Source organism: Macrotis lagotis, chromosome 1 (genome assembly GCF_037893015.1).
Source record: "Macrotis lagotis isolate mMagLag1 chromosome 1, bilby.v1.9.chrom.fasta, whole genome shotgun sequence".
NCBI lineage: Eukaryota > Metazoa > Chordata > Mammalia > Peramelemorphia > Peramelidae > Macrotis > Macrotis lagotis.
In genome coordinates, this window is record NC_133658.1 from 301,483,341 (window position 1) to 301,496,213 (window position 12,873).

Consider the following 12,873-nt stretch of genomic DNA (forward strand, 5'->3'; position numbering starts at 1 on the left):
GTCTGTCTCTATCTCTAGCATACTAGTGTACAGTTAGACACTGCCACCAGTGTCTAATTACTGAATTTTGTTGTCCTTTTTTTTTTAGGTTTTTATTTTTTTCAAGGCTTGCCCAAGGCCACACAGCTAGGTAATTATTAAGTGTCTGAGACCAGATTTGAACCCAGGTACTCCTGGCTCCAGGGCCAGTGCTTTATCCACTATGCTACCTAGCTGCCCCTGTTGTCCTTCAATATTTTTAAAATTAACTGACCCTGGACCACATACTCCTACAGCTTCCTGGTATTTCTTTTGTTCATTTCTGAATTAAAGACTTTGGTTGGGTCAAAAGCAAGAATATGGAAGGGGATTCAAATAAGGCAGTGGGCATTACAATGGGGTGGGCAGAACCTAGGCATCAGAAGACCTAGGTCAAGTTCTACATTGACGACCAACTATCAAGTGCTTAAGTGGTTGCCTTTCTGTAGACCTAAGTTTCTGTATCTGAAAATGGGAGGGGGGGGTTAGAGTAAATGATAAGTAAACTCCCTTAGAACTCTAATAGTCAATATTCAAAAGTCTTATTCATCTATAACATTCAGCATTCTATGTGGTAAAGTTTCAGCTCCAATGTTTTATATTGTAAGGTCCTGTCTAACTTGAACATCTTTTTTTAAATGACTTCTAAGGTCTTCTCCAGTTCTAATATGCTATACAATTCCATTTATGTGAAATATGTGGATGAATAATGATAATAGGATGGAATCTCCAAATGCAATTCCTTCTTTTCCTTCCATAGAATATCCAGCTGTTGAGTTTTGGGATAAAAAATATAATTTTTCAAAGCTGATCCCAATGAGGAGATTGAAAGAGAATCCAGATTAAGTCAATCAGGGAATGTCTGCACCTGTTCTTGAGGAGATTACTTTCTAGGGCAAAACAGGTCTATTCCCTCCCCCCTAAAAGTGGCCAGAATGAAATAGTGGGGGTTGGGGGAAAGAGGGTATAGTCACTTTGGATGTGTGTGATCTCAGTAGGAGCCAGGGAAAGTAAGTCAACAAGGAGGTGCCTGACCAGTAACTCCAGAAGACAAAAAAAGTAAGGTAATGTAGTGACTTCAAAGAATCCTGAAATGTGGAGAGAAGTCAGATGGAGAATACAATCCTGACCTCAGAAGTTCAGATACCCAATCCTTATGGGAAGAGGAGAGGAGGCAGGACACCTAGGGTAGTAATTATGAGAGAGAGAGAGAGAGAGAGAGAGAGAGAGAGAGAGAGAGAGAGACAGAGAGAGACAGAGAGAGACAGAGAGACAGAGAGACAGAGAGAGACAGAGAGACAGAGAGAGACAGAGAGACAGACAGAGAGACAGAGAGACAGAGAGAGAGAGAGAAAAGCAGAGACTGATTTTAAATTTTCAGTGTGAGTATTCACACCAGCAAATGATACAACTCAGGGTTTGACTTAAGTGTTTTGTTGATTGTCCGGACTTTAAACTGATGGAAAGTATTAATGATGAAGATAAAATGCAAAAGCTGCGTCAGGGTACTTTGCTTTACATTTATCAACCTCTGATAAAAATACAAGAAAGTCACTTTCATCTGGGGCTGAGCCTCATCTTTAAATAGAGAGGTTGTACTAGAGCATCTTTAGGGTCCCTTCCAAACCCCAAACCTACTTTTCTAGGTGCCACCACCCTAACCTAGGTGAGACCACTTAACCCCACCTGCAGACAGAGTGTGATATAGGATGTTCCATCTGTCTCAATTTATCCTGATGTTTCAGTGTGAAACCCTAGCGGGGCACAGCTTCAAACGTCCTGGGTTTTCTTGTTGATTATTGGAATATTAACTTCACTGAGTTTTTGGATATAGTGCTTGTAGTTTCATTATGCTCCTGTCCCTTGCATCCCCTCCACTTCCACTCCCCCCCCCAAAAAAAAAAATCCTTGCCTCCTACCCTCCGGCCCCTCTTCCACTATCGTTTTAATCAAAGCAGTCTTCTAAATATGACTCCCTGGACCACATTTCGAGAGGTTGGCTGCGTAGCTCTCACCGAACCTAGGAAAATGGAGTGGGAAATGAGGGACAAGGGAGATCAGACTGTTTCCCTGGTGATCACAAGGATGGAGAAGGAATGAGAGTCAAGTATGTGGCCTTGAAGAAGCCGTGAAGGCCCAGCCCCAAATAGCCTGACCTCCTCCCCATCTCCACCACGCTGAAGGTTTGAGGGCAACGCTGAGTTCGCCAGGGTGCCTCTAGATTCCAAGTAAAGGGTAAAGATAGAGCATCTTCATTTTCCAGAAGGAGCCGAAGCCCCGAGGCGCGGTTGAAGGGAGGGGCTACTTGGCCGAGTAGCCAAGTTAGTGGCAGTCTAACCAGCTGGGACCCAGTTGCGAAGAGGCTACTTACTAGCAGACCTAAGGGAGGTAGGGCATTCTCGCTGAACTCAGCAAACAAAGCTTTGTGGCCGCCTCGGCACTGCCCCGACTCCTCGGGGATCATTTCACAGAACTAGCTTCGGCCGAACTCGGGAATGGGTGTAGGGACACTGCACGACCAGAACCATTGCTCTAGCCCTAGGGACTAGAAGACACTGACCCTGGGAAGAGTTACCTGAGCATTGGGAGAGGGCAGAAGGAAGGACACTTGGGCGCCTTGAAAGAAGCTCCAACTAATACTCTTTATTACAAGCGCTAATCCCGTAAATCCGACTTGAAATAATGTTTATCTTTTCGCAGTTTAATTTCCCAGACCCTAAGCCGCGGGTCAGCAGTGCAGACTGTGTGCCCCAGGGGAGCCACGGAGAGAGCCAGGGTGAGGGAGCAGCTGTTCCTCAGGAAGGAGAAGGGGTAGCGCGTGGGGGGTTGGAGAAGAGGCAAGGCAGTTTCTAGAGCTTTAGGAAACGAATTTGAAAAGGTGCTGGACATCTGATTTGGGGGCCCTTTTATTCTGATTTTCTCTCCTCTTTACTAATTTTACCTTCTGAAATGTCCCTGAACTGGGAGGGAAAGAGGATAGTTGCAGGCAGTCACTTTACCCGAGACCAGGAAGGAAAGAAGGGAAAAGGGCAACATGAGAGGGAGAACTAAGGGAAGTAGGGAAGGGGAAAGAAAGGCTGGAAGGAAGAAGAGAGAAAGGAAAGGAAAGCAAGGGTAGAAAGGGGAAGGGAGGAAACCAGAAATAGAAAAAGGAACTCCAACACCCATCCCCTCCTTAATATCTCTGCAGTCAATGTCTTCGCCTGAGGGGGCCTATCTGGAAATCCTTTCTGAATCTCAAGACTTTGGTGGCTTAAATTGGATGAGAGACAATAGGGCAGTGGATAATGACCCGGAGAGACTGAGAATTGTTCAAATAAATGAAACCACAACACGAAAAGTTCATCTCTTCAGCCCATTTTAAACTTTCAGAGATAGAAAGCAAACCACCAGTTCCCCTCCAGGTCCGGCCCCAAACTCCAGTGACCCAACCCTGCCCTTTTAAGGCTACACTCTCTCTAAACTCTTATCTCTCACTTTCTCTTGTAGTGTTTGAGACACTTTCTTCCAAGTTTGCCCCGGCGCTCCCCTCCAGGTTGCGTTCTCGATTTTTTGTAGTGATCTCGCTCACTCGTCCCCTCAGACTGTCAGCTAATCTATTTGGCCTCAAAGGACTATCTGTGACCCGAGGACCAAAAGGAGAGTTGGTGTCAAGCAAGTCCTTGGGCACAGAGGCTTTCATTAACCCTCGTTGTTAATTTGAAGCAACTGCGTGTTCATGATTCTGGAAAGGGGGGGGGGGGGGGACTTTCTTCCCTCTTCCCCTTTCCGTTTATTAAGACGAACAAAAAATGTTTGCTGCCACACCATTAAACAGAAACAATGCGAGCTCCTGGTTCCCTCTTTAGATTTCCCCCCCTCTGTTTCTCGCAGAGCCGGATCCCTGGCTCCTGGAGGGCGCTGACCCCTTCAACCAGCCCTGCTTGGCTCTCGTCTGTCACTTAGATGGCTTGCTCGGTTGAGCTCAGTTCCTTGGGCCGGAGGGCAGGGGGGAACACGAGGAGTGCCTGGGGCAGCCGGGGCCAGCCGAGTCCACAGAACCCAAGATGGGCGAAGAGAATTTTAATTCCACAGGGGCCTCCCCCCGTACCTCCCTTCAGCTCCTTCCAGGGTCTGAAAGGGTACGATGGACACCCTCCCGCCTGGCCTTTGGGAACTTTTAAAGCCGTTCTAGTGAACCCTTACTGGAATACTGCCCTTCATCTGCTTCCCAACCCCCAGACCGAGAAGTTTGTAAACATTTTATCAAAGGAAAAACAAATGGATTTCTGTGTTTCTTTCTGAGGATCCATTAAGATTTGCCTGAAGAGGGCGAGTTAATTGACCACTGTTGGTGAAACGAGAATATTTAGTGTTCTGGGAGACGGAGTTTGAGTGCTTTAAACTGTGACGGACACCGGGAGGGATGAAGGGAAAAGAAGAATGCTCTCCTTCCCACTTTGAGAAACCAAGGGTTCCGTGCTTGAGACCACCTCGCTTAGTTCTTGTTTTGCTCTCCTTCCAAATGCTTCAAAGTCTGTGCATTTATTCCGAAAACTGTGCATTTGCAGGCTGCTCCCAGCTCTCAGCGAAAGGACTGAGAGAAGCTAGCTACAGCTTTATTTGTCCATCTGTTTCGGAGGCAGAGAAAAGCTGCCTTTAGAGTGGCTTAGTCTCTGGGCTTGCTTAGGGGCGCGCTTTGGTAAACCGAACGGCTCCCAAGGTTCTTCATCAAATCTCAGCTCTTGGGCTAACCTGCTGAGAAAGGACAGAGTGATTAAAACCCGAGGCAAGCCGCTTAGGAGAGACAAACCTCCTTAAACTCCGAGGGAGGATGGGACTCAGGGAGGCTGCCAGGTTAAATTTCCGGAAGTTACCCAAGGAAGGGTCACTCGCATGACCTGGCTTCTTACAAATCGAAGCTAATGGTAAGGCTTGTTAAAGCCAAAGACTAGAGTAGATTGGCTTCCTACAAGGATGGTTTGGACCCAGTTATCTGGATACTTAGTTCATTACAAACTCATTTATCAAAATGATCCTGTGAGAAATCATTCAACTGCAATTACTCTGGACTCTGCTCCTCAGAAAGCAGCCGCTTTTTTTTGGGGGGGGGTCAGTGGAAGGAAAAGGGTAAAACTCATTTCCCCTTTAGCTCTCCACCTTCGCTGTGGAAGAATCAAGCTCAAGCACCAGCTAGACTTGGAATAAAATCCGAGGCAGAAAGAAGGGCAAACACAGAGGTGTGAGAAGAGACTTTTCTATACTCCATTGCGCCTCAGTTTTCCTACCTAATGAGACTGGGCTTCCGCAAATACATTTCAGCCAGATGAATCTACACTCCCTCGGCTGTGTCAATGTGGGAGAAAAAAAGAAAGTACTGGCTTTGGAACCAAATGAGTTGGGTTGGAGTGTTGGGTCCCACTATATATAGTGAAGGCACTTGACTAGATCCTTAAGGTTCCTTCCTGTTTTATGATCCATCGGGCCTGGAAGACTAAGGAAGTAAGCAGTAGTGTTCTGATACCTATCCCAACACCTAAGCACTGGCCTAAAAGTTTTTGGTTTTGAGCTTTGACAGCATGCCTTCCCAGGCAAATGTCCTAGAGTTCTGTGGTCTCTTTACCCTTCCACTATCCATGCAAAGCCTGTATACAGATTCAAGCAAGTGTAGATAATTTGGAATTCCACACTTGTTTTTTTTTTTCTAACCGTTCCCCTCCCATGCCTGATTCTTGGCTCTAGCAGGAAGCAGGGTCTAGGTCTCAAAGGTCCTCCACTGGATCTTATCTTCTCAGATGCCAGACCAGTCGACTTTGGGAAAGGCAAGAACAGGAAAATCCTACTGCCCCTTCCCCACCCCAGACTGAGGCTTTTAAGAACCAAGAGTTTATCCCCAGGCAGCTGGAAAGAAGGGATGAAGGTATTGAGAGCTTTGAGGTAGGTAAAGACTGCTTCTTGCCCTATGGGTTAGGGGGGGAGAGTGTGGGAAGATGGGCTTGGAAAATTTAAACATTCCGGGAATATATTCCAACTAGACAACACAGTCGGGGATCCCACTACCTTCTGCTCCAGATGCATATTGGCAGGGCTCTCCCAGCCCAGGGTAAGAGGCGCAGTTCAGCTGCAAATGCTGCAGGTTGAAAGTCGAATTTCTAAAGATTTTGGCTGTGTGAGGCGATTCCTCTAACACCGTACAGTGGGTGGCCTGGACTCTCATACCAGCTATGGCTGTTGCTTCACAGCCCTGGCCCAGGGAGGAAAGTCTCCCTGAGGCCTGCAGGTGATGAGGGCTCTGGGATCCTGACTGGACCTCGGATTCTCCTGCTAAGACATTGGCCCCAGCTGTGTGAGCCAGAGACCAGATCCGGGGCTTCTCACTGGGCCCACATTGAATCTGACCTGCTGGTACCATCCAGCCTTCTAAGAAGTCTGATCTCTGAGAGCAGGGAAGGTTATTGCAGGGGAACTCAGATGGAGTTCCATGCTGCTTCAGGTTGCTGTCATCTTTTTCATGCACCGTCTGTGAAGCCTCGAAATTTGTTGTTGGTTCTAGCTTTGAACCCTTCCCTAGCCTCTCCAGTTTGTCAGAAGAGTTCCCTTGGCCCTGGTCTTCTATTTCTTCTTCTTCCTCCTCTTCCTCACCTTCTTCCTCTAAGTCTTCCAGGTCACTGAGTCGTAGCTGTTTGACCTCTTTGCAGGCTTTTGGATCTGCAAATAAGCCAGTTACTGATAAGAAAAGGAAAAGGTTCTAATTTGGGAAATGCAGGAGGGGTGCTGTAAAGACCCTAATCCAGAGGTCAATGACCATATTTGCATTTAGATTCAGTTACTAAATGGGAACAGTAGGTTGTCAACAATAAAGAAAAAAACATCTTCCCTGCCCCCCACCATGCCTATAGCCCCAAGGGCTTAATCCCAATTTATAGCTCTGCTTTGGAGGAGGAAATTTAGCTCAGCTGCCCAAGACTTTAGATGGGATCCCCTAAGATCCTGCAGATTTCTTTCCCCCTTTCTTTTCATCCTACCTTCATTTGCTCCACAGCTGTCTCCTTCCTTCTTATCCTCCTTTTTCTCTTCCCCTGTTTTGTTTTTGGGAGACCAGGTCATCTTGTTCTCCTTCTTGAGGCGCCTCCGGGCATTGGCAAACCAGGTAGAGACTTGTGTGAGGGTCATCTTGGTGATAATAGCTAACATTATTTTTTCACCCTTGGTGGGATACGGGTTCTTGCGATGCTCATACAACCAGGCCTTCAGAGTACTGGTAGTCTCTCTGGTGGCATTCTTGCGCCTAGCTGAGCCACTGAAGTCCACAGAGCTGTACCTTGGGGTGGGAATGGATGGGCAAAGGGAGAAGTTAACTAGGCATAATATATGTGGTTTAGGGGGGCTGGAATGGGATTCCTCTCACTGAGCTAAGCAGTGGCCTATCCTTGGAAAGAAAAGGGATGGAGAAGAAGAAGGAGCATAGGTTGTTTTGTTTTGCTTTGTTTTGTGTTTGTGTGTGTGTGTGTGTTGATATTTCTAGTAGAAAACTAACACACTATATTGTCTTTTCCCCTATCTTTACTTATTCTTTCCTTCCTTTAATCCTTCCTTCCTTTACCTTGACATTTACCCAACTCTGCTCTTTCCCCTTTCTTCTTTCACTTTTATGGCTTTCTTGTCTTCTTCCCCCTTATGTTCTCTCTACTCATCCTTTTATTGCAAATCATTCCCTCATTTTCTCACTTCCCTGCAAGTCCCATTTATTATCTTTGCAATCTTCTGTTCTCCAATCTCTCATCTCCATTCTTCCCTGTCTTCTTTAGGTCCTTGGTTTTTAATTTGAAAGGCTGTGACTGCAAATGAAGTGACCTCTGGATCTTACCTCTCATACTGATACTGCCCCAAGGATGGTTCATAGGGGTAGTAGGCTCCGGCCTGTGCCAGTCCAGCTGGGAAACTGCCAGTGGCCTCTTTGAGTTCGTATGGAGGGTTCTATAAAAAGAATCGGTATTTAGTGCTGTGGTCCAGAATGATTTGGGAGTTGAAGGTATGTAAATATGAGTTTGTAAATATGAAGTGATTCCCTCTCTGAGACCCGACTTCCTTTCTCTGCTGGGGATGAGATTTATCTTTCTGGGCCTTATCTGTCCCCCCTTCACCTGTGCCTCCCTGAGCATACAGCCTTTCCCTCTGCTTTAACTGGATTTTGCTACCTGCTCTGTGGTTTCCACCTTTTCCCAAACTCAGCTCAGCTTCCTAAAAGGGGAAGGGAGAGGCAGATAGTTAGAAGGATTGGAGTTGGCTACAAAGTAGGGCAAGAAGCAGTATTCACCAGCGCATTGTAAAGAGCCTGAGGCTCTGGGCTGTAGGGCAGGTAGCTGGAGTAACCATGAGAAGAAGCTGCTGCAGCAGCCGCAGCCGCTGCTGCATAAGGGGAGCCGTAAACTCCTAAGGCCGTGCCGAGTTCTGGGCGCGCACTGCCCAGGAGTCGGTTCTCGTAAGGCTGGCAGCAGAGGGCGGAGGCCTGGGTCGAGCCGGTGGACCCATCCGGGACTGGGGCTGAGCGAGGCGCCGATTCACAGCAAGTGGTGCTGGGGTTGGCTGGCACCAAAAACTGTGGAGGGGATGAAAGAGGAAGAGAGACAAGGGTAGGAAAGGACAGAGAATCTTTGTCAGTTGAGTCAAAGGATCAACTTTAGAAACCTGGGACTGACTGCAGATTGGGGAGCCAGCTAACTCTATTTCATTCACCCATTAGACATATACTCTTATAAAATACCTATATTGATGTGTGCCCTTCGTTATCGAAGACCACAACATCAGGAAGGTGATACCATGACATGAAGTGGATTTGAGTGAGGGAGTGCTGGGCTACGTCTCTGAGCTGGAGGGAGAAACAGAGATGAGTAAGACTAAGCTTCTATTTTTTGAAGAACTTAAAGGATCTGCGCACTTGTTGAAATTGCTCCAAACCATCCCACTCAGGTTACAAAGGCAAGGAACAGGTAGGAGTGATGGGGTCCTACTCTGTGTTCCAAATGAGACCCTTCCTCCTCCATCTTTACCTGAACAACCAGTGTTCAGGCCTGAGGCGTTTTTGGGAAGTCTCTCAGTCCCTCAAATCTATCCAAAAACCCCATAGTCCACCAGAAAACAGCCTAGGGAGGAAATACATTCTGAATAAGGGAGTGATATATGATCTGCTTGGGGGTCCAAATATGTTGCAAAGAGCACCGTGTTAGTAAGCAAGTTCTGGTGGGGTCTATAACTCGATCTTGTGAAATCTTAGGAAATGCACAGGGCCTCAGTTTCCTCCTGTGTAAAACAAGGAAATAGGACAGGATGATTCCTAACTCTCTCCAGGTCTGGCAGTTTTGGTTTTAAGGTCTCTTACAGAGATTTTATGATTTCTAAAGATACGACAAAACCTAGAGACAAGAAGAGAAGTTAACCAAACCAACCGCAAGTCCACAGCCGAGGTGCCTAGATAGATTTCTCACTAGACCGAAGTCTCTGCTCTGAGAGACAGTGAAGGGGAAGTGGGGGTGGGAGGGCAGGTCATGGCAGAATTGGCAGGACCCTGCTCCTTCCTTTCCAGCGGCAGGAGCTGAGGGAGGAGGGAGCGCACACACAGACACGTGTGTGTATGTGTACACACATACACAGACGCACATGAACAAACCCAGAGCAGAAGCCTCAGAGACACGTCAGGGCCACACACCCTGGGGAGAGAAGCCTAAGTATCTAGGCACCTCCGGGGCTGCGGCTTTTTAGCTTACCTGGGAAGCAGTGCTATACGGGTATCCAAACTGAGAGAAGGACATGGTCGCGTCTTCTGTGCTATTAAAAAAAAATCTTTTCTTTTTTGGCCTTTTCCCGCAGTTTAGGTTGGTTTCCGGGCTGAACCCCGCAAATCCTACCGGGGACTCGCGGATTGTGCTCTCGTAGCGCCTCCTTAGAAGCGCACCGAACCCCAGAGCGGCCTCCCTGGCCCAGCTAGAGGAGAGCGAAGGAGAGGAGGGGCCTGGACGAGCGCAGGGGCCGCAGTCTCCGGCCGCAGGGCCGGCGCTCTGGAGGGCAGCCCTCCGCCTCCTAGGTTAGAGGGACCCAATCGCCCCATGGATGAGGAAGGGGGCGAGAGAGGGTTCAAAAAGGTGCCAGAACGCGAGACTTTAGAGAGGGCGGCCAGCCAGATTATTTTCTGCTCCGGGGTTGTTTCGCGGTCCTCCGTGGGAAGAGTAGCAAAGTGACGTCACGGTAATCCCGGGGCGGCGGGCCCCGGGGACCGGCTGGCTGTGCCAATCGCGGCACGCACCGGCCGTTGGCACAGCCTCCGACACTTGTTTCGTGTTGTTGCACTGTTGTGCTGAGAGGCCTCTGCGGTTGGTCTTTTTCTTTCTTGTCTTAAGCACACGCGCGCACACACGCACACGCACACCCAGTCACTCCAAATTAAATTTGAGAAGTGGAGAAAAATTACACCAGCTCTATTCAGCCGGTCAGGAGCGCTGGGAACTCCCTGTCTCCCCAAAGCATCTAAGGAGAGGAGAAGCAAGGCAGAGGGGAAGCAGAGAGCCAGATAGGAGAGGAGAGGGGGAGATGGAGAAGAGGAGGAGAGAGAAGAACGGAAGGATTAAAAAGGAAAAAGAATAACAGAATGTAGAGGAGGGGGAGGAAAAGAGAAGGGGAAGGATGAAAAGCAGGCGAGGAGAAGAAAGCAGCAAGACGGAAAGAAAAGAAAGGAGAGAAGACAGAGGAAGGAAAAGAGATAAACCGTGAGGTGAAGAAAGAGACGAGAAAGGGGAGGGGGTGGAGGGAGCAGGGTGGGAGAAAGCTGGCAGAGTGCCTGGAAGAAGGCAGGTAGGAAGGGCAGGGAAGCTCTGGGGAGAAGACTCCAACCCTCCCCCCTCCCCCCGCCCCCGCTTCCCCTGGGCGAATGGGCATCTTTATTCCTGCTCTAAGTTTGTTTGCTCTACAAGGTCCTGGAGAGGTCCGATCTGAAAACGGTGTCAGTGTCAGTGTCAGTCTGCCTAAACCTACCCTTGCCCCATGACATCCCACCGCCCCATTTTCTCTTGATTTGATGAGTATCTCTCTTTGTCTTTGTGTCTCTGGTCCCCTCAGTCTTCCAGGGTCTCTGTTTTGCTTCTCCCACCCACCCTTCATTCCCACACCCAGAACTCATTTCCCTAGCTACTTTAGGCTCTCCCCGAGACATGACCCTTCTGCCACTCAGGGGTCGCCTTGGGGAGGGGCAAGTGGCAGCATCGAGGAGGGGGCGGAGGCTCAGGAGATGCCTGAAGCTGTAGGGTTTTCCGCCAGGCGGGGCCAACTCTTGGATACGCGAGAAGACTCTCTTCTGATCCTAAACGTGGTTGAAGGGAGCCCCAGGCTGAGAATTGAGACCCACCCTGTGAGAGGAAACCTTTCAGAGCACCTTAGGGACTTACTTAAAAGGTCTGGTTCCCCACCTTTTTCCCCTTCTCCTCCCGCATGGAAGCAAGTGTGATCCAGGACCCCAATCCCCTGTCTGATCAGATGCAGGGCTGGGCGCCTGGCTGAAGGTCCAGAGAGCTAGGGATGGTGCTGGGGCACAGGGCTGCAGAAGCTTCGCTCCGCTGGGGGTGGCGCTGGCGAGCCGCGCTGGAGAGGGGACCCAATAATGCCGAAAGGGCGTCTGAGTCTCCACTCTTCTGGGCCTTGACAAGGGGCAGAAGACATGGAGCCAGTCGCGATACCTGTGCCGGAATCACCGGGCAGACGTGAAGAGTGTGCCGGGGTGGGGTGGGGAGGCTTGGGGCGGGAGGAGTAGAAGTGGGGAATGGGTCTCTACCCCACCAAAATGCACCCGGGAGAAAGAAGCGAAAGGGAAAAGTCCTCTCAACTTCTCTCGATTCTTGCACTAAAGTCTAAACTCTAAAAACATGTCTCCCTTCAACAGTTCAATTATCCAACAAAGCGGATGCTTCTGGTAACCCAGAAAATCTCCGTTCCATGGTTGCAAAGAGAGAGGCAATCCAGGCGAAATCCTTTTGAGGTTGACTGAATATTTAATGCTATCTTGGGACTATGGGTTAAGGTTAAGCACTCATCCACAGCTCGGCCCGTCACCATCTTTTCCGACCCTCGGGTCAAAGTGAGAAACCCAGGGAAGGGCCTCTGGTCCAGGGCAGAACTCAAAATATCAGACTGGAATTTTCCTTTTCTATTTTTAAACTGCTTCCAAGTAGTGACAGAGGGCCATGTACTTGGCTTTTCCTATATTACAAACTTGGCTTTTCCTATATTACAAACATTTCTTAAGCACCTACTATGCCACCCGCTGACCTAGATTCTCCTAGAATAATTCTTTGTTCTTTTCAGGCGCTGGGTCCACTTCAATTTCCTCTCTTCACTCCTTTTAGTCAAACTGCATTTTCTAGTCTTATGATCATAATTTTAACCAGAAGACTTTCCCCATTTCTGGATATTATTTGTTTTTAGCTGCTGCTTCTCCTTTTCTCCTCTTCTTTCTCTTTTTTGTTTCAAAGATTGTTGAGACATTATGAAACATATCTGGGAATTAAAATAAAATAGTATCTTTTAAATCTGCATTGAAATGATAATCAATTCCTTTATAAAAACTAAGGTAAACAATGTTTCATAACTGCCCATTATGTTGGTGAAAGCCCCAACCCTACTTGCCCCCATAGTTTGAAAGTTCCAAAAGGTATAAAATGGTGGTCTGATTGATTTAATGATGAACATTCACTTAAAGAAGTTAAAAAAACCCTTAATTTAATGCACCCCCAAAATACTCCCTTTAGTTACCAAATCACTTTTAACTTCTAAGCATCTAAGCTAATGTAAAAAAAATGACAAGACTTGGAGAGAATACATTAAGTTATTCCC

The 12,873-nt window shown here is 48.0% G+C and overlaps 1 protein-coding gene across 1 annotated transcript; it reads right to left on the bottom strand.

The window, feature by feature from the left end:
- Positions 1–4,616: 4,616 nt before the first annotated feature.
- IRX6 (iroquois homeobox 6) lies at positions 4,617–9,806 on the bottom strand. The gene is made up of 7 exons (XM_074195931.1): positions 9,762–9,806; positions 8,315–8,596; positions 7,865–7,974; positions 7,023–7,318; positions 6,058–6,705; positions 5,855–5,957; positions 4,617–4,752 (listed from the first exon to the last, which is right to left on the bottom strand). The coding sequence occupies exons 1-7, from the start codon at positions 9,804–9,806 to the stop codon at positions 4,617–4,619; spliced, it is 1,620 nt and encodes a 539-aa protein (XP_074052032.1).
- Between the last annotated feature and the right edge of the window lie 3,067 nt (positions 9,807–12,873).

Excerpts from the sequence above, each read along its gene's own strand:
- IRX6 (XM_074195931.1), bottom strand. The coding sequence starts at position 9,806 with ATGTCCTTCTCTCAGTTTGGATACCCGTATAGCACTGCTTCCCAG. Across the intron at positions 8,597-9,761 it reads CGTATAGCACTGCTTCCCAG|TTTTTGGTGCCAGCCAACCC; the intron begins GTAAGCTAAAAA and ends TCCCCTCCACAG. Across the intron at positions 7,975-8,314 it reads AGGCTCTTTACAATGCGCTG|AACCCTCCATACGAACTCAA; the intron begins GTGAATACTGCT and ends TTCTTTTTATAG.